General features: G+C 38.5%; 1 protein-coding gene across 1 annotated transcript in view; it reads left to right on the top strand.

Moving 5' to 3' along the window:
- ppp2r5eb (protein phosphatase 2, regulatory subunit B', epsilon isoform b) overlaps nt 1-24,981 on the top strand; it is a 121,802-nt gene extending 96,821 nt beyond the window's left edge. Inside the window, exons 8-13 of the mRNA XM_072271539.1 lie at nt 3,411-3,464; nt 3,553-3,603; nt 10,260-10,379; nt 15,975-16,102; nt 22,134-22,235; nt 22,816-24,981. Of these exons, the coding sequence (XP_072127640.1) occupies nt 3,411-3,464; nt 3,553-3,603; nt 10,260-10,379; nt 15,975-16,102; nt 22,134-22,235; nt 22,816-22,909 (549 nt within the window). The 3' untranslated portion in view covers nt 22,910-24,981. The remainder of the gene's footprint in view (nt 1-3,410; nt 3,465-3,552; nt 3,604-10,259; nt 10,380-15,974; nt 16,103-22,133; nt 22,236-22,815) is intronic.
- The last annotated feature ends 1,913 nt before the right edge of the window (nt 24,982-26,894 follow it).

Here is a 26,894-nt window from a genome sequence, read left to right as displayed (position 1 = left end):
CCGTTACCTGTAAGGAGTTTGTATGTTCTCCCTGTGACCGTGTGGGTTTCCTCTGGGTGCTCCGGTTTCCTCCCACAGTCCAAAGACCTCCTGGTTGGTAGGTGAATTGATCATGGTAAATTATCTCGTGATTAGGCTAGGATTAAATTGGGAGTTGCTGGGCAGCGCAGCTTAAAGGGCCTATTCTGTGCTGCATCTCAATAAATAAATAAAATAAAATAAGATAAATCATAGTTGAGAGCTTATCATCCAACGATACACATTGTATCAAAAGGACAGGCAGGTAGGCAGAGGGGGTCGGGTGGTTCCACTGGTAAAAAATGAAATCAAATCCTTGGTAAAGGGGATATAGGATCGGAAGATGTTGAATCCTTGTGGGTAGAGTTAAGGAACTGCAAGGGTTAAAAAGACTGATGGGAGTTGTATACAGCTCTCTAAACAGTAGCTAGGATGTCGGGTACAAGTTAAAACGGGAGACAGAAAATGCAGGTAAAAAGAGCAATATTGCAATAATTATGGGAGATTTCAATGTGTAGTTAGATTGGGAAAATCCAGTTGGTGCTGATCCCAAGAGAAGGAATTTGTAGAATACCTATAAGATAGCTTTCCAGAGCATCTTGAGGTTGAGCCCACTTAGGGATCGGCTATTGTGAGTTTGGTGTTATATAATTACCAGATTTGATTAAGAAGCTGAAGGTGAAGGAGCCCTTAGGAGACAGGGATTATAATATGTTAGGATTCACCCTGCAGTTTGAGAGGGCAAAGGTAAAATTGAATGTATCCAGATTACAGTGGAGTGAAGGGAATTACGGCAGCATGTGAGAGGAGCTGAACAAAGTTGACTGGAAGTGGATGCTAACGGATGGTGACAGAACAGCAATGGCAGGTGTTTCTGGGGAAAATTCAGAAGGTGCAGGAAAGATGCATCCCAAAGAAATTTTATTGGGAGGATGAGACAACCATGGCTGACAAGGGAAGTCAAAGTTAACATAAAAGCAAAACAGAGGTCAATTAGCAAAAATTAGTGGGAAGGTTAGAGGATTGGGAAGCTTTTAAAAACCAACAGAATGCAACTAAAAAACCCATAAAGAGAGAAAAGATGAAACATGAAGGTAAGCTACCCAATAATGTAAAAAAGAATACAAAAAGATTTTCAGATATATAAAGAGTAAAAAAGAGATGAGAGTGGATAGCAAACTGCTGGAAAATGAGGTTGGAGAGATATTAATGAGGGACAAAGAAATGGCGAACAAACTTAATAAGCATTTGGAAGACACTGGCAGAATGCCAGAAATGCAGTGGTGTCAGGGCAGAAGTGAGTGTCGTTGCTGTTACTAAGGAGAAGGTTCTTGGGAATGTGAAAAGCCTAAAGATAGATGAGTCACCTGGACCAGATGGACTACACACCAGTATTCTGAAAGGGGTAGCTGAAGAAATTGTAGAGGCATTAGTAACAGTCTTCTGAGTATCATTAGATTTTGGAATGATTCCTAAGTGCTGGAAAATTGCAATGTCACTCCACTCTAAGAATGGAGGGAGGAAGAAGAAAGGAAGTTATAGGCCATTTAACCTGAATTCAGTGGTTGGAAAGATGTTGGAGTCTTTATAAGAATGAGGTTTTGGTGTACTTGGAGTCGCATGATAAAATAGGCCAAAGTCAGCATGGTTTTCTAAAAGGGAAATCTTGATTGACAAATCTTCTTTGAAGATATAACAGGTAGGATAAACAAGGAAGAGTCGGTGAATGTTGTTTACTTGGATTTTCAAGAGGCGCACAGGAGGCTGCTTAACAAGCTCGTGGTATTACAGGAAAGGTACTGGCATGGATAGATGATTGGTTGACTGGCACAAGGCTAAAAGTGGGAATAAAGGGGACCTTTTCTGATTGGCTGCTGGTGACTAGTGGTATGCCTTAGGGGTTGGTGTTGGGACCACTTCTTCCCATGTTGTATGTCAGTGATTTGGATGAAGGAATTGATGGCTATGTGGCCAAGTTTATGGATGATACGAAGATAGCTGTAGGAGCAGGTAGTGTTGAGAAAGCAGGGTGTCTGCAGAAGGAATTAGATAGATTGGGGGAATAGGCAAAGAAGTGGAAGATGGAATATAGTGTAGGAAAGTGCATAACCGTGCACTTTGGTAGAAAGAATAAAGGCAAGGACTGTTTTCTAAATGGGGAGAAACCTCAAAAATCAGAGGGTCTTAAGAGTCCTCGTGCAGGTTTCCCTAAGTTTAAGGTTTACAGGTTGAGTCAGTGGTAAGGAAGGCAAATGGCATCTCATGCATTTTTGAGATGACTAGAATACAAAAACAAGGATGTAATGCTAAGGCTTTATAAGGCATCGGTCAGACTGCACTCAGAGTATTGTGAGCATTTTTAGGCCCCCTATCTGAGAAAAGATGTGCAGTCCAGAGGGGTTTCATGAGAATGATTTCAGAAATGAAAGGGTTAACATAAGAGTGTTTGTTAGCTCTGGGCCTGTACTCGCTGGAGTTAAGAATGAGAGCAGATTGAATATTGAAAGGTCTGCATAAAGTGGATATGAAGAGGATATTTACAATAGTCGGGGAGTCTCAAACCAGAAGCCACAGCTTCCAATTTGGGGGACACCCATTTAGAACAGATGAGGAGAAACTTCTTTAGCTAGAGGATGGTGAATTAGTGGAATTTATTGTCACAGATGGCTGTGCAGGCCAAGTCAATGGGTATATTTAAGATGGGAGTTTGATAGGTTCTTGATTAATCAGAATATTAAAGGTTACGGGGAGAAGGCAGGAGAAAGGTGTTGAGAAGGATAATAAATCAGCAATCACAATCACTACATATGCCTTTCAATATTAGATAAGTTTCAATGAGATCCCTCTCATTACTTGAGGAATCTGTTCATGTGCAGCATATTTCTGAGGTAGACCTCTGCACCTCATGTATTGGTGCTGAATTTCTTCTGAATTTCTCATTTGCCAGCAATTAATGCGACAATATACCATGAAGAGAGTGCACATTATGAAAATGGAACCAGTTCTACATAGATTCTTGTTACTAGCAGTGTTGTTGTGAACAGATATTTCTGTGAAGGGTAAACTATTGATCTAACATTTTCATCCTCGGCAACATTAAGTTGATGGAGTTCTCTCAATGTTGGATGAGCAATGTGAGAAGTTCTTGAATAGTTGAGGGCAGATGGGAGAGCTGGAGCTGAATATTTCCATCTAGTGTTTTGTTCTTTGCAAGATCAAAATGGATACATTTAAACCAGGTCAAGTTTGTAAATTTTTTGTGTACAAATATAACTTATTCCTGTCACAACAGCCCAGATATATTATAATTATTAAAATTCTGCATCAAAGCAAACTCCTGAGATTTTTTAAAAAGTGCATTCTTCTTCTAACATTTTATTTTTCTTTCGCAGTTGGCATATTGCATTGTACAGTTTCTTGAAAAAGATCCAACATTAACTGAACCGGTGAGTTCTATGATGCTTGTCAATTAATGTTATTAGATAGAATTCAAGTGGATTGATCTTAATACTTTTGACTTTTATGCTTCTTCAGGTCGTCAGGGGTTTACTAAAGTTTTGGCCAAAAACATGCAGTCAAAAAGAGGTAATGATATGATTTCATTCTCTCCTGTTGGAATACAAAAAATTGCTTATGCTGAAGTAATCATTATATTTAAATGAAATGCAATTTATATTTTTGAGATTTTGAAATGCAAAAAATAAGAAAGTTTAGTGCTAAATTACTCCATGATGTTCTTAAGCATTTTGTTGTACTGATTCAGAATGTGAATTTGAGACTTTTTGGACTTACAATATATTCACCCTCTGGGAACTATTCTCAGAAAGTTGTAACAGATTATAGTCACCAATAATTTGGGTACACCATACATTATGTAGAAATGTATTCTGATCACTGCTTTGGAAAAAATAATTGCAATAGGGACTGACTGCGCCATAGTGTTCATATGGATATATTAGTGTTGACTGCTGCTATTGTAGTTTTCTGTGAAATCAGTAAATGAGTAATAACTGAAAGGAAGGTACAAGTTTAAGTTGAGTAAATCAATGTGCAGACTATTTAATTTCCAATTAAAACGTAAGAACTTGTTAATGACAGATTTTTGGAATGCTGTGACCAAATTTCATTTTCTGATGCATTGTTCATTTTACTTACAATTTTTTCAAGTTTTGAAGCCTTTACTTTTTCATAAACAAAAGCTTTTCTTCATAGAATCTTCATCGTAATTAAAAGATATCCTCATACCATTTCATAGGTGTGTGCCTCCAAATTTATTTTTCTAAAGTATGCAGATGTCCTGATGTCACAATTTCCATCTTCTCCCACTTCCCCATTGCTTGGTGAGATCTATGTTCTGTGTGTCAGCTATGATTGCCTGTCAGTCATCTCTGACACTGAACCAATCATATTCCAGGTTTCCAAGTCAGACAATGGGGACAGGCATTCCAGCATATTCGGGTCAGAGCAGCACCCCAAGACTTTGACAAAATAGTGATCGTGGTGAAGTAGTAAGACTCCTTATTACTTTTTTTTTTGCATCCCAAGCAGCGGAATTTTCTAAATTAGCCATATATTCTACTATTGAGTGAATCTTCTGCAAACAAAGCAAATCCTTAAGGCTCTTGACCAGGTTTGTTCCAGAATATAGACATTTGCAGGATTGTACTTAAATCCTACAAGTCAGCTATTTATGTTGATTTTAGAAGAAGTGATGGGCATGGAAAATATATATAATATTGGTTGAAATTGAGGAAATCCATTACAAGTGCAATTCATAATTGACAATGACAAGTACCAATGACATAACAAGGAAGAGTGAGGAGGTCCTGGAGAGTGAGTATAGGGAGCTTGGTAGGAAGTTGAAAAGCAGGACCTCGAGGGTGGTAATCTCAGGATTGCTACCTGTGCTATATGCCAGTGAGGGTAGAAATAGGATGCTCTGGAGGATGAACAAGTGGCTGAGGAACTGGTGCAGGGGGCAGGGTTTCAGATTTCAGGATAATTGGGACCTCTTCTGGGGCGGGTGGGACCTGTACAAGAGAGACGGGTTACACTTGAACTACAGGGGGACCAATATCCTTTCAGGGAGGTTTGTTAGTGCTATTGGGGAGGCTTTAAACTAGATTTGCAGGGGGATAGGAACCAGAGTGCCAGAGCTGACAGTGTGGCTGGGGTGAAAATAAGTGATATTAAAAGTTCAAGCAAATCCGCTAATAGAAAGGTTGTGAGTGGTGGTAAAAATCTTCTGAGGTGTATATATCTCAATGCTAGGAGTATTGTGGGGAAGGCGGATGAGTTGAGGGCGTGGATTGACACATGGAATTATGACGTTATAGCAATTAGTGAAACTTGGCTACAGGAGGGGCAGGACTGGCAGCTTAATATTCCAGGGTTCCGATGTTTCAGATGTGATCGAGGCAGAGGAATGAAAGGTGGGGGAGTAGCATTGCTTCTTAGGGAAAATATTACAGCAGTGCTCAGACAGGACAGATTAGAGGGCTTGTCTATTGAGTCCTTATGGGTGGAGCTGAGAAACAGGAAAGGTATGGCCACATTAGTGGGATTGTATTACAGACCACCCAATAGTCAACGAGAATTGGAAGAGCAAATCTGCGAGAGATAGCAGGCAACTGCAGGAAACATAAAGTTGTGGTGGTAGGGGATTTTAATTTTCCATATATTGATTGGGACTCCCATACTGTTAGGGGTCTAGATGGTTTAGAGTTTGTAAAATGTGTTCAGGAAAGTTTTCTAAATCAATATATAGAGGGACCAACTAGAGGGGATGCAATATTGGATCTCCCGTTAGGAAACGAGTTAGGACAAGTGACGGAAGTCTGTGTAGGGGGGCACTTTGGTTCCAGTGATCATAACACCATTAGTTTCAACTTGATCATGGACAAGGATAGATCTGGTCCTAGGGTTGAGATTCTTAACTGGAAGAAGGCCAAATTTGAAGAAATGAGAAAGGATCTAAAAAGCGTGGATTGGGACAGGTTGTTCTCTGGCAAGGATGTGATCGGTAGGTGGGAAGCCTTCAAAGGAGAAATTTTGAGAGTGCAGAATTTGTATGTTCTTGTCAGGATTAAAGGCAAATTGAATAGGAATAAGGAACCTTGGTTCTCAAGGAATATTGCAACTCTGATAAAGAAGAGGGAGTTGTATGACATATATAGGAAGCAGGGAGTAAATAAGGTGCTTGAGGAGTATAAGAAGTGCAAGAAAATACTTAAGAAAGAAATCAGGAGGGCTAAAAGAGGACATGAGGTTGCCTTGGCAGTCAAAGTGAAGGATAATCCAAAGAGCTTTTAGAGGTATATTAAGAGCAAAAGGATTGTAAGGGATAAAATTGGTCCTCTTGAAGATCAGAGTGGTCAGCTATGTGCGGAACCAAAAGAAATGGGGGAGATCTTAAATAGGTTTTTTGCGTCTGTATTTACTAAGGAAACTGGCATGAAGTCTATGGAATTAAGGGAAACAAGTAGTGAGATCATGGAAATTGTACAGATCGAAAAGGAGGAGGTCCTTGCTGTCTTGAGGAAAATTAAAGTGGATAAATCCCCGGGACCTGACAGGGTGTTCCCTTGGACCTTGAAGGAGACTAGTGTTGAAATTGCAGGGGCCCCGGCAGAAATATTTAAAATGTCGCTGTCTACAGGTGAGGTGCCGGAGGATTGGAGAGTGGCTCATGTTGTTCCGTTGTTTAAAAAAGGATTGAAAAGTAATCCGGGAAATTATAGGCCAGTAAGTTTAACGTCGGTAGTAGGTAAGTTATTGGAGGGAGTACTAAGACAGAATCTACAAGCATTTGGATGGACAGGGACTTATTAGGGAGAGTCAACATGGCTTTGGTCAAACATGACCTACCACGCACAATCTATTGGAGTTTTTCGAGGAGGTTACCAGGAAAGTGGATGAAGGGAAGGCAGTGGATATTGTCTACATGGACTTCAGCAAGGCCTTTGACAAGGTCCCGCATGGGAGGTTAGTTAGGAAAATTCAGTCGCTAGGTATACATGGAGAGGTGGTAAATTGGATTAGACATTGGCTCAATGGAAGAAGCCAAAGAGTGGTAGTAGAGAATTGCTTCTCGGAGTGGAGGCCTGTGACTAGTGGTGTGCCACAGGGATCAGTGCTGGGTCCATTGTTATTTGTCATCTATATCAATGATCTGGATGATAATGTGGTAAATTGGATCAGCAAATTTGCTGATGATACAAAGATTGGAGGTGTAGTAGACAGCGAGGAAGGTTTTCAGAGCCTGCAGAGGGACTTGGACCAGCTGGAAAAATGGGCTGAAAAATGGCAGATGGAGTTTAATACAGACAAGTGTGAGGTATTGCACGTTGGAAGGACAAACCAAGGTAGAACATACAGGGTTAATGGTAAGGCACTGAGGAGTGCAGTAGAACAGAGGGATCTGGGAATAGATACAAAATTCTCTAAAAGTGGCGTCACAGGTAGATAGGGTCGTAAAGAGAGCTTTTGGTACATTGGCCTTTATTAATCAAAGTATTGAGTATAAGAGCTGGAATGTTATGATGAGGTTGTATAAGGCATTGGTGAGGCCGAATCTGGAGTATTGTGTTCAGTTTTGGTCACCAAATTACAGGAAGGATATAAATAAGGTTGAAAGAGTGCAGAGAAGGTTCACAAGGATGTTGCCGGGACTTGAGAAGCACAGTTACAGAGAAAGTTTGAACAGGTTAGGACTTTATTTCCTGGAGCGTAGAAGAATGAGGAGAGATTTGATAGAGGTATATAAAATTATGACGGGTATAGATAGAGTGAATGCAAGCAGGCTTTTTCCACTGAGGCAAGGGGAGAAAAAACCAGAGGACATGGGTTAAGGGTGACGGGGGAAAGTTTAAAGGGAACATTAGGGGGGGCTTCTTCACACAGAGAGTGGTGGGAGTATGGAATGAGCTGCCAGACGAGGTGGTAAATGCGGGTTCTTTTTTAACATTTAAGAATAAATTGGACAGATACATGGATGGGGGGTGTATGGAGGGATATGGTCCATGTGCAGGTCAGTGGGACTAGGCAGAAAATGGTTCGGCACAGCCAAGAAGGGCCAAAAGGCCTGTTTCTGTGCTGTAGTTTCTGTGGTTCTATGGTTTCTATAATTGGCAATAAAAAGTAATTGGTGCTTTGAACTGTAGGGGACAAAGAAGTGAAAACAAACTATATAGAATGGATAACCTGTGTACAATCCGAGAGGGAGATTTCCTTTACGTTATCTTCATTTGGGTTGGGTATATAACAAATAGATGACCCACTGCCACGTAGAGTATTTCATAGTTTTACCAAAAGTAAAAGGCCTGCCCATGATTTCAAAGAACAAAATTAATTTTAAGATTGCCGGAAGAGACTATAACAAAATGTATTGACACAGCGGGGTGCCAAGGCCTTATTTAATGTTTCCTAATGAGCTCTTTTGTCACAGGTTTTCTAATAAAGCAGTTGTCATATTGAAAATAAATGTTTTGTAATCCTCACTGAATTACTGAATTTATCTTTGCAGATGAGCATTGTTTTGAAATGCTCTTATGTATTCCATCTTATGAGATAAAAATTGTTATATTGATTTCTCATTAAATATGGAAATACTTTAGCAATTGGGCAACAATTATGCCTGAGTTTAATGCTGTCTTTTGTGGTGCATTTTCATTGCTCTTTCAGTGATGCAATATAGTTCTGATTAGTTAAGCTTTGCCAACATAGTAAAGACTGAAGATAAACTGGTATAAGCAGTTTTGTTCTGATTTGTGTGATGGCTAACAAAGTGAACAAGCACAACAGTGGATTCTGGTTTATTGGGCCATCGTTTAGTCAGTGCAGCTGCTTATTTGGGACAACTCTTATAGAACAGAAACTGAAAAAATAGCCGGGATTCCCTTTGTTTATTTGGGATGCTATTGTGACGGAGCCTGTTGCTGAACAGTTTCCAACTAGCATCAGATATGTGCTCTTGTGTGGCTGCTGGACACGACACTGTGCTTAGAGTAAACAGTTTCCAAATAGTGTCAATTGTGTGTGTCTGTGTTCAAAAAAGCAATGATTTTTGCCACTGATAGAAATAAGCAGTGTTAATTCGGAACTGTTTTGCTCACTGCGGTTTCAAGGATTTGGGTTTGGAGTTGACAGAAACGGCTGGGAATGAAATTGAAATGATTTCATTACTTCAAGTTAGGAACTACAAAGAATTTGAAGGTATCAACAACCATCTTGAATGTTACAATGAAAATGAAGATTTGGAGGATGCCTTTTTTTGAAAGCATTGCATGAAGACTGTCCATTATCTGCACTAGGTGTCTGCACTGATTTTATTCATTATGCACACTGGATGAATTCCTCTGTCTATACTACTGTAGTAGTATTGGTAGTGTTCTAATTTGTTCTGTATTTCAGTTAAATACATAATTTGTAACTCAAACAGTGGTCTGTCTTGTTTATATCTTTTAACTATTTCCATAAAACTGGCTAATTGGGACACCGCTTAATTGGGCCAAAATGTACTGGTCCCGATGTGTTCCCATTAACTGGAATCCACTGTATTTGTTGCTGTTGTGTGAGAATGTATTCTTGAAACGTTAATGTTGCTCTAGAACATCTGCACACAAATATTCGGTTACTAATGTTTTAGCAGGTATAAAATAAAATAACTGGAATAATTCAAAGTCATATGTAAAGTTTGATGCACTGGTGTCCCTAATATCTTGTCCATGAAGAATATATAACTGAACTCTGCAGCTCGAAAGGTTACGGATTTGATTCCTGGACTGTGGTTGTGTTATGTAGTCTAATGTCATTTTCCAGAAAGTATGCTTGTAAGAATAGTACTTTAATAAGCATGGTGTTTCAGGATACCCATGGAAAATGCCAATATTACTGACTAGTAATTCCGAATAGAAAGTGGGTGTTGTGTGAAGATTCGATGATGCCGATTATTGATAAGTCGGCCAACAGCAAACCCATAAAGACCGAGTATCTGGGTGAACTGCAGCAGCATCATTTCACTTGCAGACTGGTAGCTTCATAAAATGACCCTCTGAAGGGTGGGATTTAGGGGAAACCATTTTCAAAGAAAGATCCTGAGTTACTGAAAATTAGCATATTGGGGTTAGAGATATGCAATGTTAGATAATTAGTATCCAAAAGATTACAGCAATAATATATATTGTGTTACTGAAAGTGCTGGAAATTTGTGAATTATTTTGTGTTACTGTTTTCTAAACCAGGTCATGTTTCTTGGGGAAATGGAAGAAATCCTGGATGTTATTGAGCCTACACAGTTTGTAAAAATTCAGGACCCACTCTTCAAGCAAATTTCCAGATGTGTTTCCAGTCCTCATTTCCAGGTTCGTTGGCTGAAGTGCCTTAAATTTGAAACATTTTGATGGTAGCGCGGCCATTCTGATGGTTTTAAAGTGTATTGTTTTCTGTAAACACCACAAAGAGCATCAGAGGCCTGATATACTGTACAGTATGGAAACTTTAGGTATGGATAGCAGCAATACTCATTACTCAGGGTTTAAGGATTAGATGGGAGAGGTTTTAAGTAATTAGTAAAAGATTTGGGTTTTGATATGAAGAAATAAATGTGCAGTATGTATTTATGAATTAAAATATATTGCCTAAGAGTGTAACAGATGCAAATTTAATTAAGAATTTCATAATTGAATCAAATAAATACTTAAGTTTTTAAAAAATCTGTAGGGAAATTGAGTTGACTGAATTGCATTATAATGAATCTGCAGACTTAACCACATGGAAGATTCCTGTGCTGTTTTGATTCTGTGAACCTTGATTATTCACAAGAATTTTCATCATCCCTCACTGTGTAATGTTGTTAGGCTCCTGATGTAACAATGCATTTCATTTTAGAAAAGCTCTCATCATTATTTTCAAATCACTTCATGGTTTTACCCCTTCCTGGCTTTGTAGAAACATAGAAAACCTACAGCACAATACAGGCCCTTTGGCCCACAATGCTGTGCCGAACATGTACTTACTTTAGAAATTGCCTAGGGTTACCCATAGCCCTCTATTTTTCTAAGCTCCATGTACTTATCCAGAAGCTTCTTAAAAGACCCTATCGTATCCGCCTCCACCACTGTCGCCGGCAGCCCATTCCACGCACTCACCACTCTCTGCGTAAAAAAACTTACCCCTGACATCTCCTCTGTACCTACTTCCAAGCTCTGTAAAACTGTGTCCTCTCGTGTTAGCTATTTCAGCCCTGGGATAAAGCCTCTGACTATCCATACGATCAACGCCTCTTATCATCTTATACACCCCTATCGGATCACCTCTCATCCTCAGTCACTCCAGGGAGAAAGGGCCGAGTTCACTCAACCTATTCTCATAAGGCATGTTCCCCAGTCCAGGCAACATCCTTGTAAATCTCCTCTTCACCCTTTCTATAGTTTCCACGTCCTTCCTGTAGTGAGGTAACCAGAACTGAGCACGGTACTCCAAGTGGGGTCTGATCAGAGTCCAATATAGCTGTAACATTACCTCTCGGCTCTTGAACTCAATCCCACGGTTGATGAAGGCCATTACACCGTATGCCTTCTTAACCACACAGTCAACCTGCGCAGCAGCTTTGAGTGTCCTGTGAACTCAGGTCTCAAAATCCCTCTAAGACTCCACACTACCAAGAGTCTACCATTAATACTATATTCTGCCATCATATTTGACCTACCAAAATGAACAACCTCACAATTATATGGGTTGAACTCCATCTACCACTTCTCAGCCCAGTTTTGGATCCTATCGATGTCCCGCTGTAACCTCTGACTGCCCTCCACACTATCCACAACACCCCCAACCTTTGTGCCATCAGCAAATTTACTAACCCATCCCTCCGCTTCCTCATCCAGGTCATCTATAAAAATCACAAAGAGTAGGGGTCCCAGAACAGATCCCTGAATCACACCACTGGTCACCAACCTCCATGCAGAATATGACCTGTCTGCAACCACTCTTTGCCTTCTGTGGGCATGCCAATTCTGGATCCACAAAGCAAGGTCTCCTTGGATCCCATGCCTCCTTACTTTCTCAATAAGCCTTTCATGGGGTGCCTTATCAAATGCCTTCTGAAATCCATATACACTACATCTACTGCTCTACCTTCATCAATGTGCTTAATCACATTCTCAAAAAAATTCAATCAGGCTCATAAGGCACGACCTGGCTTTGACAAAGCCATGCTGACTATTCCTAATCATATTATGCCTCTCCAAATGTTCATAAATCCTGCCTCTTAGAATCTTCCCCATCAACTTACCAACCACTGAAGTAAGACTCACTGGTCTATAATTTCCTGGGCTATCTCTACTCCCTTTCTTGAACAAGGGAACAACATCTGCAGCCCTCCAGTCCTCTGGAACCTCTCCTGTCCCCATTGATGATGCAAAGATCATTGCCCAGAGGCTCAGCAATCTCCTCCCTTGCCTCCCACAGTAGCCTGGGGTATATCTCGTCCGGTCCCAGTGACTTATCCAACTTGATGCTTTCCAAAAGCTGCAGCACACCCTCTTTCTTAATGTCTATATGCTCAAGCTTTCCAGTCTGCTGCAAGTCATCCTTACAATTGTCAAGGTCCTTTTTCGTAGTGAATCCTGAAGCAAAGTATTCATTAAGTACCTCTGCTACCTCCTGTGGTTCCATACACACTTTTCCACTGTCACACTTGATTGGTCCTATTCTCTCATGTCTTATCCTCTTGCTCTTCACATACTTGTAGTTTAAGTCTACAATCCTTTACTTTTCTATCTATGCAAACACGAGGAAATCTGCAGATGCTGGAAATTCAAGCAACACACACAAAATGCTGGTGGAATGCAGCACCAGCATTTCGTGTGTGTTGCTTTTCCATCTATACCTTAGATTATCCCTGATTTTAATTCCTTCATAGTTGGCAGTCACATATTCAACTGTGAAGGCCCAAATCACTAGCAATTCCACCCCTCCCCCCCCGAAACTTGTCTAAATCTAGGTATATGGGACTGAGGCAGAGATCACCTGGGTTCTTATTGCATGATGCAACAGGCTCAAGGAGCCAAACAGCTTACTCTTGCTTCTGTTTATGTTCTTGCATAAACCAGACCTTTTGGCCTCATTCCTCCTCTGAAGTTTTGCTCTTCCAGCCTATTTTAGGCCATTTGCACCAGAATGATCTTGTCTACCTGGTGCCATAACGTGACAAAGCTGTGGATCACCAAAGGCTGTTTTATGCCATTGAGTAGCCTGCATAAATAAAAGTTACTGTTTGCTGGATGGCAGGAGAGCAGGAGTTTGATGCTGAGCATACTTCCCTTAACTTGGTAACCTGACAGGTAAGTCATCGAACCAGGCAGTTTATGAAACCTGTCAGGGCCCGGTGTAATGACTGATGCCCCAGTTCACTTGTTGGGATCCTGGTTGAATATGCCCTCATGCTAGTTCTCAGTTATAGAGTGGGTGAAACACCCACTTTGCCATTTCTGCAACTTCTCAAGTTCTGCATAGGTGTGTTCCATTGAGGCAGGGAAAGGATGGTAGATTTAAAGAACCATGGTGTACAAAGAATGTAGAAAATCTAGTTAAGAAGAAAAGAAAAGCTTACAAAAGGTTCAAGAAACTGGGTACTGTTAAAGCTGTAGTAAATTACAAGGTTGCTAGGAAGGAGCTTAAGAATGGAATTAGGAGAGCCAGAAAGAGCATGAGAAGGCCTTGGTGAGCAAGATTAAGGAAAACCCCAAGGCATTCTACAAGTATGTGAAGTGCAAGAGGATGAGTTGTGTGAGATAGTGGAAACGTGTGCTTGGAGACGGAGGAGGTAGCAGAGGTACTTAATGAATACTTTGCTTCAGTACCAGGGAAAAAGACCTTGGCAATTGTGGGGATGACTTGCAGTGGACTGAAACGCTTGAGCATATAGATGTTAAGCAAGAGGATGTGCTGGAGCTTCAGAAAAGCATTAAGTTAGATAAGTCACCGGGACTGGATGAGATATACCCCAGGCTACTGTGGGAAGTGAGGGAGGAGATTGCTGAGCCTCTTGCGATGATCTTTGCGTCATCAATAGGGACAGGAGAAGTACCGGAGGATTGGAGGGTTGCAAATGTAGTTCCCTTGTTCAAGAAAGGGAGCAGAGATAAAGGGAGCAGAGATAACCCAGGAAATTATAGACCAGTGAGTCTGACTTCAGTGGTTGGCAAGTTGTTGGAGAAGATCCTGAGAGGCAGGATTTATGAGCGTAAGGGGAGACGTAATCTGATTAAGGATAGTCAGCATGGTGTTGTTAAGGGTAGTTCGTGCCTTATGAGCCTGATTGAACTCTTTGAGGATGTAAAAAAACACATTGATGAAGGTAGAGCAGTGGATGTAGTGTATATGGATTTCAGTAAGGCATTTGATAAGGTTCCCCATGCCAGGCTCCTTCTGAAAGTAAGGAGACCTTGCTTTGAGGATCCAGAATTGGCTTGCCCACAGAAGGCAAAGGGTGGTTGTGGATGATTCATATTCTGCATGGAGGTCGGTGACCAGTGGTGTTCTGCAGGGATCTGTTCTGGGACCCCTCTTCGTGATTTTTTTTTATAAATGACCTTGAAGAGGAAGTAGAAGGATGTGTTAGTAAGTTTGCTGATGACACAAAGGTTGGGGGTGTTGTGTATAGTCTGGAAGGTTGTCAGAGGTTACAGCGCGACATCAATAGGATGCAGAACTGCGCTGAGAAGTGGTAGATGGACTTTAACCCAGATAAGTATGAAGTGGTTCATTTTGGTGGGTCCAGTTTAAAGACAGAATACAAGATAAATGGCAAGACTCTTGGCAGTGCAGAGGATCTGAGAGATCTTGGGGTCCATGTCCGTAGGACACTCAAAGCTGCTGCATAGGTTGACAGTGTTGTTAAGAAGGCATATGGTGTGTTGGCATTCATCAAACATGGGACTGAGTTCAAGAGCTGTGAGGTAATGTTATGGCTATATAAGACCTTTGTCAGACCCCACTTGGAGTACTGTGTTCAGTTCTGGTCACCTCATTACAGGAAGGGTATGGATACTATAGAGAGAGTGCAGAGGAGATTTACAAGGATGTTGTCTAGATTGGAGGGTGTACCTTATGAGAATAGGTTGAGTATACTTGGCCTTTTCTCCTTGGAGCGACAGAGGATTTGAGGTGACCTGATAGAGGTGTATAAGATGATGAGGGACATTGATCATGTGGATAGCCAGAGGCTTTTTCGCAGGGCTGAAATGGCTAACACGAGGGGGCATAGTTTTAAGGTGCTTGGAAATAGGTAACCGAGGTGATGTCAGGGGTAAGTTTTTCACACAGAGAGTGGTGGGTACGTGGAATGCACTTCTGGCGGCGGTGCTGGAAGCGGATAAATAGGGTCTTCCAAGAGCTTCTTGGATAGGTAGATGGAGCTTAGAAAAAAGAGGGCTATGTGCTAGGGAAATTCTAGGCAGTCTCTAGAGTAGGTTACATGGTCAGCACAACATTGTGGGCCAAAGTGCCTGTAATGTGCTGTAAATTTCTATGTTCTAGATTTACTTTCATTTATCTGTAAGCTAACAATTTAGATAAATATTTATAAAGTTCATTCACCATTAAGAATCACTGATTTATTATCGATTTATCAAATTCTGGTTGAAATCCATAAATGAGACAGACCAGCAAAACTTGGTGAAATTCAATTTGGGATATTTGATTGTATTATTATAGCTAGTGTATTCAATGGAGTTGAGTCTATGAAGACGTGGTAAACAACTTCCTCTGTTTATATTGCTTTCCACACAATAATTGACATAGCTAAGTTAGAATTGGACACTGATTTTAATCATAAGTTGATAAAACAGTGATTTACCAAGACCTGAAAAGATACTGCCTGGAATTGGTATTGCTATCAATAATATTGCCTTTTTTAAAAATGCCAAATACTTATTTTCTTTCTTCCTCTCAAGGTGGCCGAGAGGGCGCTCTATTACTGGAACAATGAATACATTATGAGTTTGATAGAAGAAAATTCAGCTGTAATCCTCCCCATCATGTTTCCCAGCCTCTATAGAATCTCCAAAGAACACTGGAACCCGTATGTATAGTTCTAAAGCAAAAATATTTCTATTGTCTTTAAGAGCTTTTCCTGTATACTTTTTGGCTATGTTGTTTTACCACTTTGTCTTTTGTACAGCTTTAATAGTGTAAACCATCTGATTCTCATTAGTCTGAACAGAAAGCCATATTGTCTTCTCTTGTCTATTATGCGAGTACTTGCCTCCATCTCCCTCACCTCAGACAATGTTAGCCTTGAATTCAAAAGCTGGGAATCTTGAACAATTATAAAGTGCTGAAGGTCCATAGAAGAGCAGAATGGTTTTCAGAGTTTGTTCAGCTGAATATTCATTGAATAATATGATTATGTCAGGAGCACAGACACTACACTGATCAAGAGGTTGTATAGAGTTACACCTGGAGTCATTTGGGGTGAGAATTTGCATTGTTATCACTGGCAGGTGGATGTGAGATATCCTGTGACACTGTTTTAGTAAGTTTTATAATGTTCTGGTCATTAAGTAGTAACACAGCAAAATGGATTGTCTGGTCATTGTAACGTTACTGTTATAGGGACTTCCTCTGTGCATATTGGTTATTGCGTTTCCTCCATTACAATAATGACTGCTTTTGAAAATATGGTACTTTTGAAACTGAGGTTATGAGTGGCATTGTATAAATGCAAATCCATTTTTTTTATTACTTAAGTGATTATTGGTGTCTAGTTTTTATTAATCCCATTATAGCAGTTTATTAATAATTCAGAAAGTGGAAACTTTGTTTTCCCTTTCTCGACGTTCACTTGTAGATCGTGTGGTTGTATGACTGTAAAATCATGATGATTACGGATGTGACTATGCATTGATAAGTGCACAAAATTTTCTGAACTTTGAAAGCAGATGATAACAAAATTGGTTCAAGGAGATGCTGAAGGACAGGTGGATAGGTTTTAGTAAACCAGAGAGTTAATGATAAAATCATTCAAATAGAGCACCCTCTGCAGGAAGAAAGGAACATGATGCGTCTTCTGTTAATTTTCAACAGCAAATTAGGTCAGCCTTTGAATAGTTTGTAATGTCTTTCATTTGCATGTTGGAAGAAATGGTAATTTGCAGGTACTTGACTTTTTTTTGCTTTCATTTGAGGTTGTTTTTTGAGTATAAAATGTTTTGTATCTGCAGTAAGTCATTGGATCTGAACTGAAAAATAATACCCTAAGGCAGTTTTTTTCCCTTGTAAACAGCCATTTTCCATTTTTGATTTTGCTTATTCTATATCTAAGCAATTACATACTGTAGGGGAGCTGATTACATAGAATTGTTGTAGCTGTTGTGATTGCTATTTTTCCCCTCTTCAAGAAATTTTTTTTAAAAATGGAAAAAGTGAACCAACCACAACTAATGAAATTAGACTTTAATGAAAATGGAAAATGCATGTCTGTCAGCATCTATTAGGGAGAAACAGAACTAATGTTTCAGGACTGTGATCTGTTAAACAGACAACATGAATGCCCATTGACCTGAAACTTAACCTTGTTGTTCTCGACATAAGATGCCTGACCTGAGTATTTATAGCATCTTCTGTTTTCAGTTTCAGGTTTCCAACATCTGCACTATTTTGCTTTTGTTAAATTAAAACTGTAAACTTAAAAAGGAAGAGACTTATAATGTTGCCAAATAGAGTAGCACCCATGAGGATTTTGGAATTCAATAATGGATGGTCAAGAAATTAGTAGAGAGACAAATGGAATGAGCATAAAATAGCAAGGCATACAAACAATAGGTATGTAAACATCTGTGGAAGAAATATTGTGTGTCCCTTGTGCCAGAGAGATATTGTAATACAGTAAGGAAATGACAGGCATTAAACAAATGATTTGTATTTACCTTTGTAGTAGAAGGCATGGTGATTCCGGTAAGCTTTCTTTGAATCAGAAACTTAAAAAGTAAAATTAGTAAAGTGGTTGTATTGCAGAAATTAATGTAACAAACAGCAGACATTTCCTAAACATGATCTTGTTTTTTGATGAACTAATGATGACGAATACAGAAATAGTGAATGAAATGATTTGTTTCTTCCAGAATTGTCCAAATTTTTAAATGTTCTCTGCAGACTAAAAGGAAATGTACATAACCATGCTGTACAAGAAAAGGAGAGAGAGCAAAGGACTAGACACTCTGATGTCAGTTATGGAAAAAATGTTATGATTTGTTGTTGAGTTGTGGTACAGGGTACAAGCAACTCATGAGAATGGGTAAAATAGTAAAAAGAAAATTGTTATTTTCTGAGATTGTAACTGGCGTGGAAGCGGGGAACAGTGAATCATCAATCAATTATGTGGGGATTGTAGGTTCCCTTCTCAGAATAATTAGTTTATGGTAATTGGGTAGTTTCAAGGTAATAAACGGCTCTTTAAATTTACCTCTGAAGTGCTATGGTAGGTTTCAGAGTTGTCTTAGAATCAAAAATGCTGGCAATAATTACATGTGCAGTGAATTAGGCACTATGATATAGCATAGCATTAGGTGTATGCATTTAACAAGGTCACAATCATATCACAATTAGGGCTCAAGGGTTTGGGAGCAATGTCTCTCTTGAGGTATTTCGCATAAAATATTGTACGAGAAAGATAGTTTTTCTGGTTGGTAAGTAATAACTAGCCTGTCATTTCTTGAGTTGTAATTTTGGTTATAAGTGACTTTGGAGGAAATCCAGTATAATGAATAGAAGTTTGCTCATAGTTCAAACTGGAAATTAAGACAGCATACAGAGAGACATAAAGGTATGAATGACCAATAAACGTGACAGAATGAATATAATATGGATGTGTATTAAGCTATCCACTTTGGTTGGAAAATAAATATAATTACATTGGACTTCAGTTAATTAGGATACATTTTGGCCCAATTAGAGTCATAGGGAAATACACCACAGAAACAGACCCTTTGGTCCATCTAGTTCATGCCAAAACCATTTAAACTGCCTGCTCCCATCTACCTGCACCGGGACCATTGCCCTTCATACCTCTAGCATCCATGTACCTATCCAAACTTCTCTTTAATGCTGAAATCAAGCTCTCATGTACCACTTGTGCTGGCAGCTCATTCCACACGCTCACAACCCTCTGAGTGAAGAAGTTTCCCCTCATGTACCCCATAAACTTTTCACCTTTCAATCTTAACCCATGACCTCTAGTTGTAGTCCCACCCAACCTCATTGGGGAAAAAGCTTGCATTTACCCTGCTTGTATTTACGATATCTATACCTTCATTATCTTGTATACCTTTATCAAATCTTCCCTCAATCTTCTACATTCTAAGGAATACAGTCCTAACCTATTGAATCTTTCCTTATAACTCAGGTCCTCCAGACCCGGCAACATCCTTGTAAATTTTCTCTGTACTCTTTCAACTTTGTTTACATCTTTCCTGGAGGTAGGTGACCAAAACTGCACACAGTACTCCAAATTAGGTCTCAACAATGTTTTATACAACTTCAACATAACATTCTATCTCCTGAGCTCAGTACATTGATATATGAAGGTCAGTATGTCAAAAGCTTTCTTTTTGACCCTATCTACCTGTGACACCACTTTCAACAAATTATGGGCATGTATTCCCAGGTCCCTTTGTTCTACCACACTCCTCAGTGCCCTACCAATCACTGCGTTAGACCTAACCTGGTTGGTCCTACTGAAGTGCAAAACCTTGCCCTTGTCTGCATTAAGTTCCTTCTGGCATTTTTCCAGCTGATGCAGATCCCTCTGCAAGCCATGATTGCCTTCCACTACACCCCCAATGTTGGTGTCAACCTCAAATTTACTGATTAAGTTAACCACATTATCATCCAGATCATTAATAATAGATGACAAACAGCAACAGACCCAGCACCCTTCGGCACTCCATTAGGTCTCCAGTCAAAGAGACAACTATCTATCACTCTCTGGTTTCTCCCACAAAGCCAATGTCAAATCCAATTTACTACCTCATCTTGAATGCTGAGTGACTGAACCTTCTTGACCATACTCACATACGGGACCTTGTCAAATGCCTTACTAAAGTCCATGTGGACAATACTGCCTTGCCTTCATCCACTTTCCTAGTAGCTTCCTCGAAAATATTTATAAGATTGGTTGGATATGACCTACTACACACAAAGCCATGCTGACTATCCTTAGTCAGTCCATGACTACCCAAATATTTGTATATTCGGTCCCTTAGAATACCTTCCAATAACTTTCCCAAAACTGATGGTCAGACTCACCAACCAACTAGCCAAAGTTTTATGAAATATTTGAAAAGGTATTAAAAAAACAAACTACCATTTAACTGAGTAACAAATTATGTATTTATATGAAGTACAGAACAAATTAGAATGCTACAATACTATAGTACAAATCTATGTATTAGTTCTTAATAGTTATCAACAGAAGAATGCATTCAGAGTATGATGCCATATTCTTTCGATTGACTGTAAAGGAACAAAATTAGTGCAGACACTTAGTGCAGATAATGGACTGTCTTCGTATAATACTTCCACTGATTGCATCTTCCAAATCTTTATTTTCATTATAACATTCAAAATGATTGTCAATAACTTCAAATTCTTCAACTACTTGTTGAAGTAGTGAAGTCGTTTTATTTTCACCCTCAGCTGTTTCTGGCATCTCTAAGCCTGAATGCTTGAAACTGTAGTGAGCAAAACAGTTCTGAATTGTTCTACTGCTTACTTCTTGCCAACTATTAGTAACAAAAATCACTTTTTTGAACACAAACACACGCAACTGGCACTATTTAAAAACTGTTAGTTTTAATCATGGTATAGTGTTGCTATGGCCACAAATGGCACGCAACTGATGCTAGTTAGAAACTGTTCAGCAACAGTCTCCAATCCCAATTAGGCGGCATAGTGTCCCAAATAAACAAAGTGAATCCTGGCTATTTTCACTCCAGTTTTTATTCTATAAGAGTTGAAAGTAAGCAGCTGCCCGATTAACCAATGACCTAATTAACCAGAATCTACTGTATTTCTAAGTATTGTGGAAGACGAGAAAATGTATTGGTATTTTGATGAATCTCAAATGTGTAGATATAACAATTTGTATAGCAAACCTTTAGATATTAATCTTTAATAACAAAAGTATCAAGAGCACAAAGTCCTACCGGCTTGGTGAGATGACCATCTGGGGTATTCTGTACATTTCTGGGCTCCATCCGTTTCTTGGTGCACAGCAGTTCACAAAAATAATTGTTTTGATAGAGCGAGTAGAACAAGAATATTTCCAAAAGCAAAATAAGTGTAGATGCTGGAAATCCAAAATGAAACAAAATGGTAAAGGTACTTGGGGTTGGAAGTGTTTATAGAGAGAGAAAATGCTTCAGGTTAGTTACTGACGGTCACTCCCACAAAGCCTGTCTGCCGACCCACATATTTTCGAATTTAGAAGAACATGAGTTTATCTATAAATATGATATTCTTTGGAAGTTTGACAAGATAGAAGCTGGAAGGAGTCATTAGCCAGTGGGTGGTAACATCAGAACCTGAGATTTAGATTTATCTATCACATGTATGTCGAAACATGCAGTGAAATATGTGGTTTGATGTGCTGGAGGCAACCCAGAAGCGTCACCACACACTCTGATGCCAACATGAAAGCAATTTTCCTTCATTGGATGGGCTCAGAATCATTGAGTTTTCCATTCCTGAAGCTGCTTTATTGTTCTGTCATTCTGTATTTTGAAAACACACTACAGTAGATATTTGGAAAGAAAGAATATTCAGGATATGGGAATGATGACAAGATGGCAGTGGAAAATCAGCTAAGTTCTTGCTGATGGAGCTGCTTGAAGCTCTGCGGGCCCACTCCTGCACCAAACCTTGTACCTTCAAGGGATCTTTTATATTTATGTTTGATTTCTGTTTCAAAGTCTGCACAAATGATTTGTCATAGTGTATTCTGCTAATCTACTGTTGAGATTTATTCATATTCTTTCAATGATGGTCATTGAGTTTATCTTAATTTACTGTATACACACTTCTCATTGATCAGTGCATGTTTTTGCTTTCTTCAGGGCAATTGTAGCTTTAGTCTACAATGTATTGAAGGCTTTTATGGAAATGAACGGCCCCTTGTTTGATGAGCTGACAGCAACCTACAAGTCAGATCGGCAAAAGTAAGATTTTATTGCAGTAGATGAATTAAGTTAAGTGTAGAATTACTTTTAAAGGCCCTAACTGAAGTACTAAAATATGTAGCTGTGGATTTGAGACCTTAATGGTGTGGATTTACTCAAAAAATCATAACTAAGTGAATCAGTGGGTGAGAGGGAACCACAGAGACTAGAGATCATTTTAAGGGCACCTAGTATATTCTGGCCATGTGGTGAAATACAGATATTAGAAAGCATTGTAGTTTCCAATTTGCAGTTGCCACCCAACCACGTTCCTGCCCCTGAACATTAAGAATAATTGTGAATGTACATTTCTAGACATAAAAGTACTAGTCTAAAAGATGTTTAATGCAGTTAACCACATAAAAGATATTTGCTGTGTAAGCAAAACTTTTATTCATCGTTGACTGCAGTAACAGGTTAGGAGTTTAGCAATTCTGTGTTAAAGGCTTGAATGGGGGTTCTCAAAGACATTGACTAAAAATTATGATCTATTTTTTTCTGATAAAGTATATTATGAAAAAAATATCCACTTGCAACTTGAGATTATAAATATATAGTCCTGATTTAATATGTTTTTCAGAGAAAAGAAAAAGGAAAAAGAGCGGGAAGAACTTTGGAAAAAATTGGGTGCTCTTGAAATAAAGAAAGGTGTGAAAAAAGGGATTTCATCTTAAAGAAGCATGGTATCAATATTCCATGGTATACATTTATGTAGTAAGAGATGGATCAATGGTCTTTTGTATTGTGCTACTTTACAGTAGATTTCACATCTGTTTCATTATGAATGACAGTTCTGTAACAGTACTGTATATAACTTTTCTCATGTTTAAATAGTATGGCAAAAGGAGGGGAACCAATACAAAACTTGTACAGTAGATTGATGTCTGAGAATTCTTATGTAAATGTAGTCATTGTTTAACTTTTTCCAAAAAAGAAGAAAAAACATCCTTTTGCATTAGCACAGATACTCCAAGAAGTTTGCTATTTCAAAATACCCAGATACGTTTCCCTACTTATTGGTGGCAGACCGCAAGAAAATATTTTTTTAGACTGAAGATTGTGTTCTGCTTGTCCCTGTGACTTTGCTGCAATTTAATTTATAGTTACAGAAAAGTTTGTGGATGTTTTCTTTTTAATTTGTTGGTTTTAAACCTCTTATGGTGTTAAAATACCTCTAGACACAGCACACTAAACTGTGTAAAGGTTAATATCCATGTGCATCAAGATGCTGTTCATTATTTTTTTACCTAGAAGTGTATTAAAATGCACTGCCAGGAGATACGGTATACTGAATATTAAAGTATCTGTTAAAGATACATAATTGTTTTGTTTGGATACGGAACTGAATAAACAAAATGTAGACAGTAAAGAACCAAATTTTAAGTTTGGGTATATATTGTTCATTGGAATTATAGACTACATATCCTCTTTAACCTGCTGTATTTCACACTTGCATCGAGCATCATTAATTCATACAACTAGCTTTAATTTGAAGATTCCTGTATGGAAGTGAACACACTTCCCTAATCCATAACTAGTGCATATTTTGGTGCATTATTCATGGTGTGTATGAGATTCTGTGTTTCAGTTATATTCAGTGTTGTGTGGCACGACACTTGTGTTGTTGGGATTGTGTACCTGACTAATTTAATAAGGGGGGAGTGGGTCATCAATACCATACGCATCTTAACCTTTTTAAAAAATCTAATGAAGCAGTAGGGAATTGAGCCATAATGTCTTATGGCATAATAAGCACTGTGTTGATCCAGTTGGAATGTTACACTACCAGTGTTATATTGCTCCATGTGTCACACCACTCTGTTGATGTAACAGCTTTTTTTGAAATCCCACCAGGTGTGGGAAAGAGTAGGGTATGAAACTTCGTTTTTTTTTTAAAAATAAAACTTTTTTTGTAATTTTTAAAAATTTTACTGCAGATCTGACATGCGCATCGTCTTGCACTGTTCTCAACCTACAAAGGAAACCCACCTCAGACTTTACAAAAAAAAGAGCATTGAGCTTCACAGGTTTTGCTCAGTCTTGCTCTTCAAAATATAATAAGCTGCCCCTGTTAAATCTGATGGCCATGTTAATATGATTTCTTTCAGCTTTTGGAAAAAACTGGGTGGCTGAAAGGAATTACTGCCTCATCAAGCAATATATGCTGTTTAATAATTACTCATTGTTTCAAATTTTGATGCAAAATATTTGCACTCAATTAGTACTGGTTACTGTACCGTACATGTTGTACTTCAGAACGGCACTTTTAAAGGTGCAAAAAGTAACCAGAGATTTAATGTGGGTGTGTTACTTATCTGCTCTTTATTTACTCATTTTGTGTGTGATGCTCAAAAGCAAAAAAAAATCTTGAGAGCAGAAATAAGAGACTTCAGGGATGACTGGGGCTTGAAAGAAACTTATTCAACTTCTCTCAGTTGAGAAACAAATTTAGATTCTTAAGTGGGCTCCACAGTGCTTTCAAAAAGTAATAAATGGTGAATGTGATGATGCACTGTAGTCTGTTATTAGTCAGTAACCTCCCATGTTTAAGCAATCCAAGTATTGCTTATTGTGCACATTGGTCATATATGTGGTTTTTGATACCAACATAAAGTTACTGTATTTCATGACAGATTACTGTGTGAATGCCCTTAGGTCCGCTTTTGGATCACATATTGTAAATAGGCTGTAATCAGAAGTTCATGTATGACTGCAGAGTTTTAAAAATACAGATCTTATCAATGAATTGCTGGTGTTATCTTCTTTATCAAATATAGAACGACAATGCCACACATCTAGGATGCTCTGTAAGGAAAATGTACTTACATATTTTTCATATCTTTTTCTGGCAGTATTACTAAAATCCTGCAATGTATTATTATGATGTTGCATAATTGTACAGTAATGAATCAAACATCCTATAAATTATATTCCTAAAACTGAGGTTAACTTTCCTGTTTTGTCAAAACGGCTGATTTAAAGAGTATTTTCAACTCAGTGGCATTGCATTAAACATAAGATGTTAATACCCAAATCACTTATATTAAACTGGCATCAGTCATATTAAGGATCACCTTAATCACCACACAAATAACATAAGCTTTTTGTCCCCTGTGCGCCACTCATCATTGACCTGGGTCAGATGTTTTTTTAAGTCTAACATTGGAATACAGATTAATTTAGTTGGTTTGTATAAGACCATAAGGTTTGTTATGGTTTCTATTAACCTTATGGTATATAAGGTTTGCTATGCAACATGTTTTAGCAATTTCCAAGTGTCTCACTCTTTCTGTTCCTTGCTAGAGAATTAGAAATGAAACCAATGTAAAAGAACCATGTAAACAAAGTGTTGTTGATCTTGGCTTTACTTTCTCATATACTGTCAATGGTAAAGAACTGATGTCATTAATACTCAGCAAAGAAATCCAATTTACATGAAACACAATGCATTGAGCAATAATTTTGTGAAATTACACACTGAAAGCTATTGTATGGAACTTAAATGTAAATTTTTTTCCTTAGTGTGCATTGTATAAAATTTGATATAGTAGTCTTGCTGATCTGGATGCAACATTTTAATAACATTTAATGAGTAAAATTCAAAATTTATGTGACTCAATTCATTTTTCAGTTTAATGACAATTTCTTATGTCTAATTGACATTTTATTTATTGCTTTTGTAACCGTTATGAAGATTTGATGTGGAACTGTTCAGAAGGTCTTTAATGCTGCGCTCCAGGACAATGTTTCACATTAAACTTGAATCAGAAGTTAAGCCTGTAGCTTCATGTAGTTTAAAAGCCACTGTGTTAAATGCAGTGGGGTTGAAGAGGAGGGGAGGAGTGCTGTGGTTGGTGGTGGTGAGTTCTTATAAGCTATGTCTTATGAGAAAATGTAACATTTGTGGTTGGAAACTTCCTGAAGTAGACGATTCACATAGCACACATGTTCTTCATCTCAAAGCTGATGATAATTTATACTATATTTGGGTTGGCATTTTAAGTATTGTTCAGCTTCACCAAAGCTATGCTGGTAATGGTATAATTAGTTCTTTTTTTATTTGTGTTTATAAACAAAATGCAGCAAAAATATAATTTAATTTCCCTATTATGACACCAATCTAATATTTATTAGTATTGCTTAAATAATGGTTTCTGACAAAGAATTTCAAATGCTTGCCTTAAATTTTGACGAAAGGTTTAGAATAGGATGTCTCCTTGACTACTTGTGGAAGCCATGTTTATTTTCACTTAAGTAAAAGACCTTAAAGTTTAATGATCTGTCAAACAGAAGCTTTGACATTTTAGTTCAGTTCCTAACATAAATCACCCTTCCACCCCCACCTGTCTCCCCTACCAATTCACTTCAGTCTGAGTAAAAGAAGAACCTCATCATTGATTACAGATTTTACAAGCAGAGCTCTTACAATGCATCCACTGATGAATGTGGAACTTTTTTTTTTAATCACTTGGGGACTTAAGGCAAATGCAGCCTATTATCAATAATAATAACATGACAGTGTTTGAACATGAAGGCCACTTTGATATAGAGTACATGAGCAATTTCAAAAGACCTACTTAAAACTATAATTGTCCACTGCTAGTGTGTAATTGCTAGTTTTTTTAGAGCTTAACCTACAAGTAAAGTGATGGTACAACA

The sequence above is a fragment of the Mobula birostris genome, chromosome 1 (genome assembly GCF_030028105.1).
Source record: "Mobula birostris isolate sMobBir1 chromosome 1, sMobBir1.hap1, whole genome shotgun sequence".
NCBI lineage: Eukaryota > Metazoa > Chordata > Chondrichthyes > Myliobatiformes > Myliobatidae > Mobula > Mobula birostris.
Note: the sequence above shows the minus strand (reverse complement) of the source record. Positions and strands in the feature narration are given on the sequence as shown.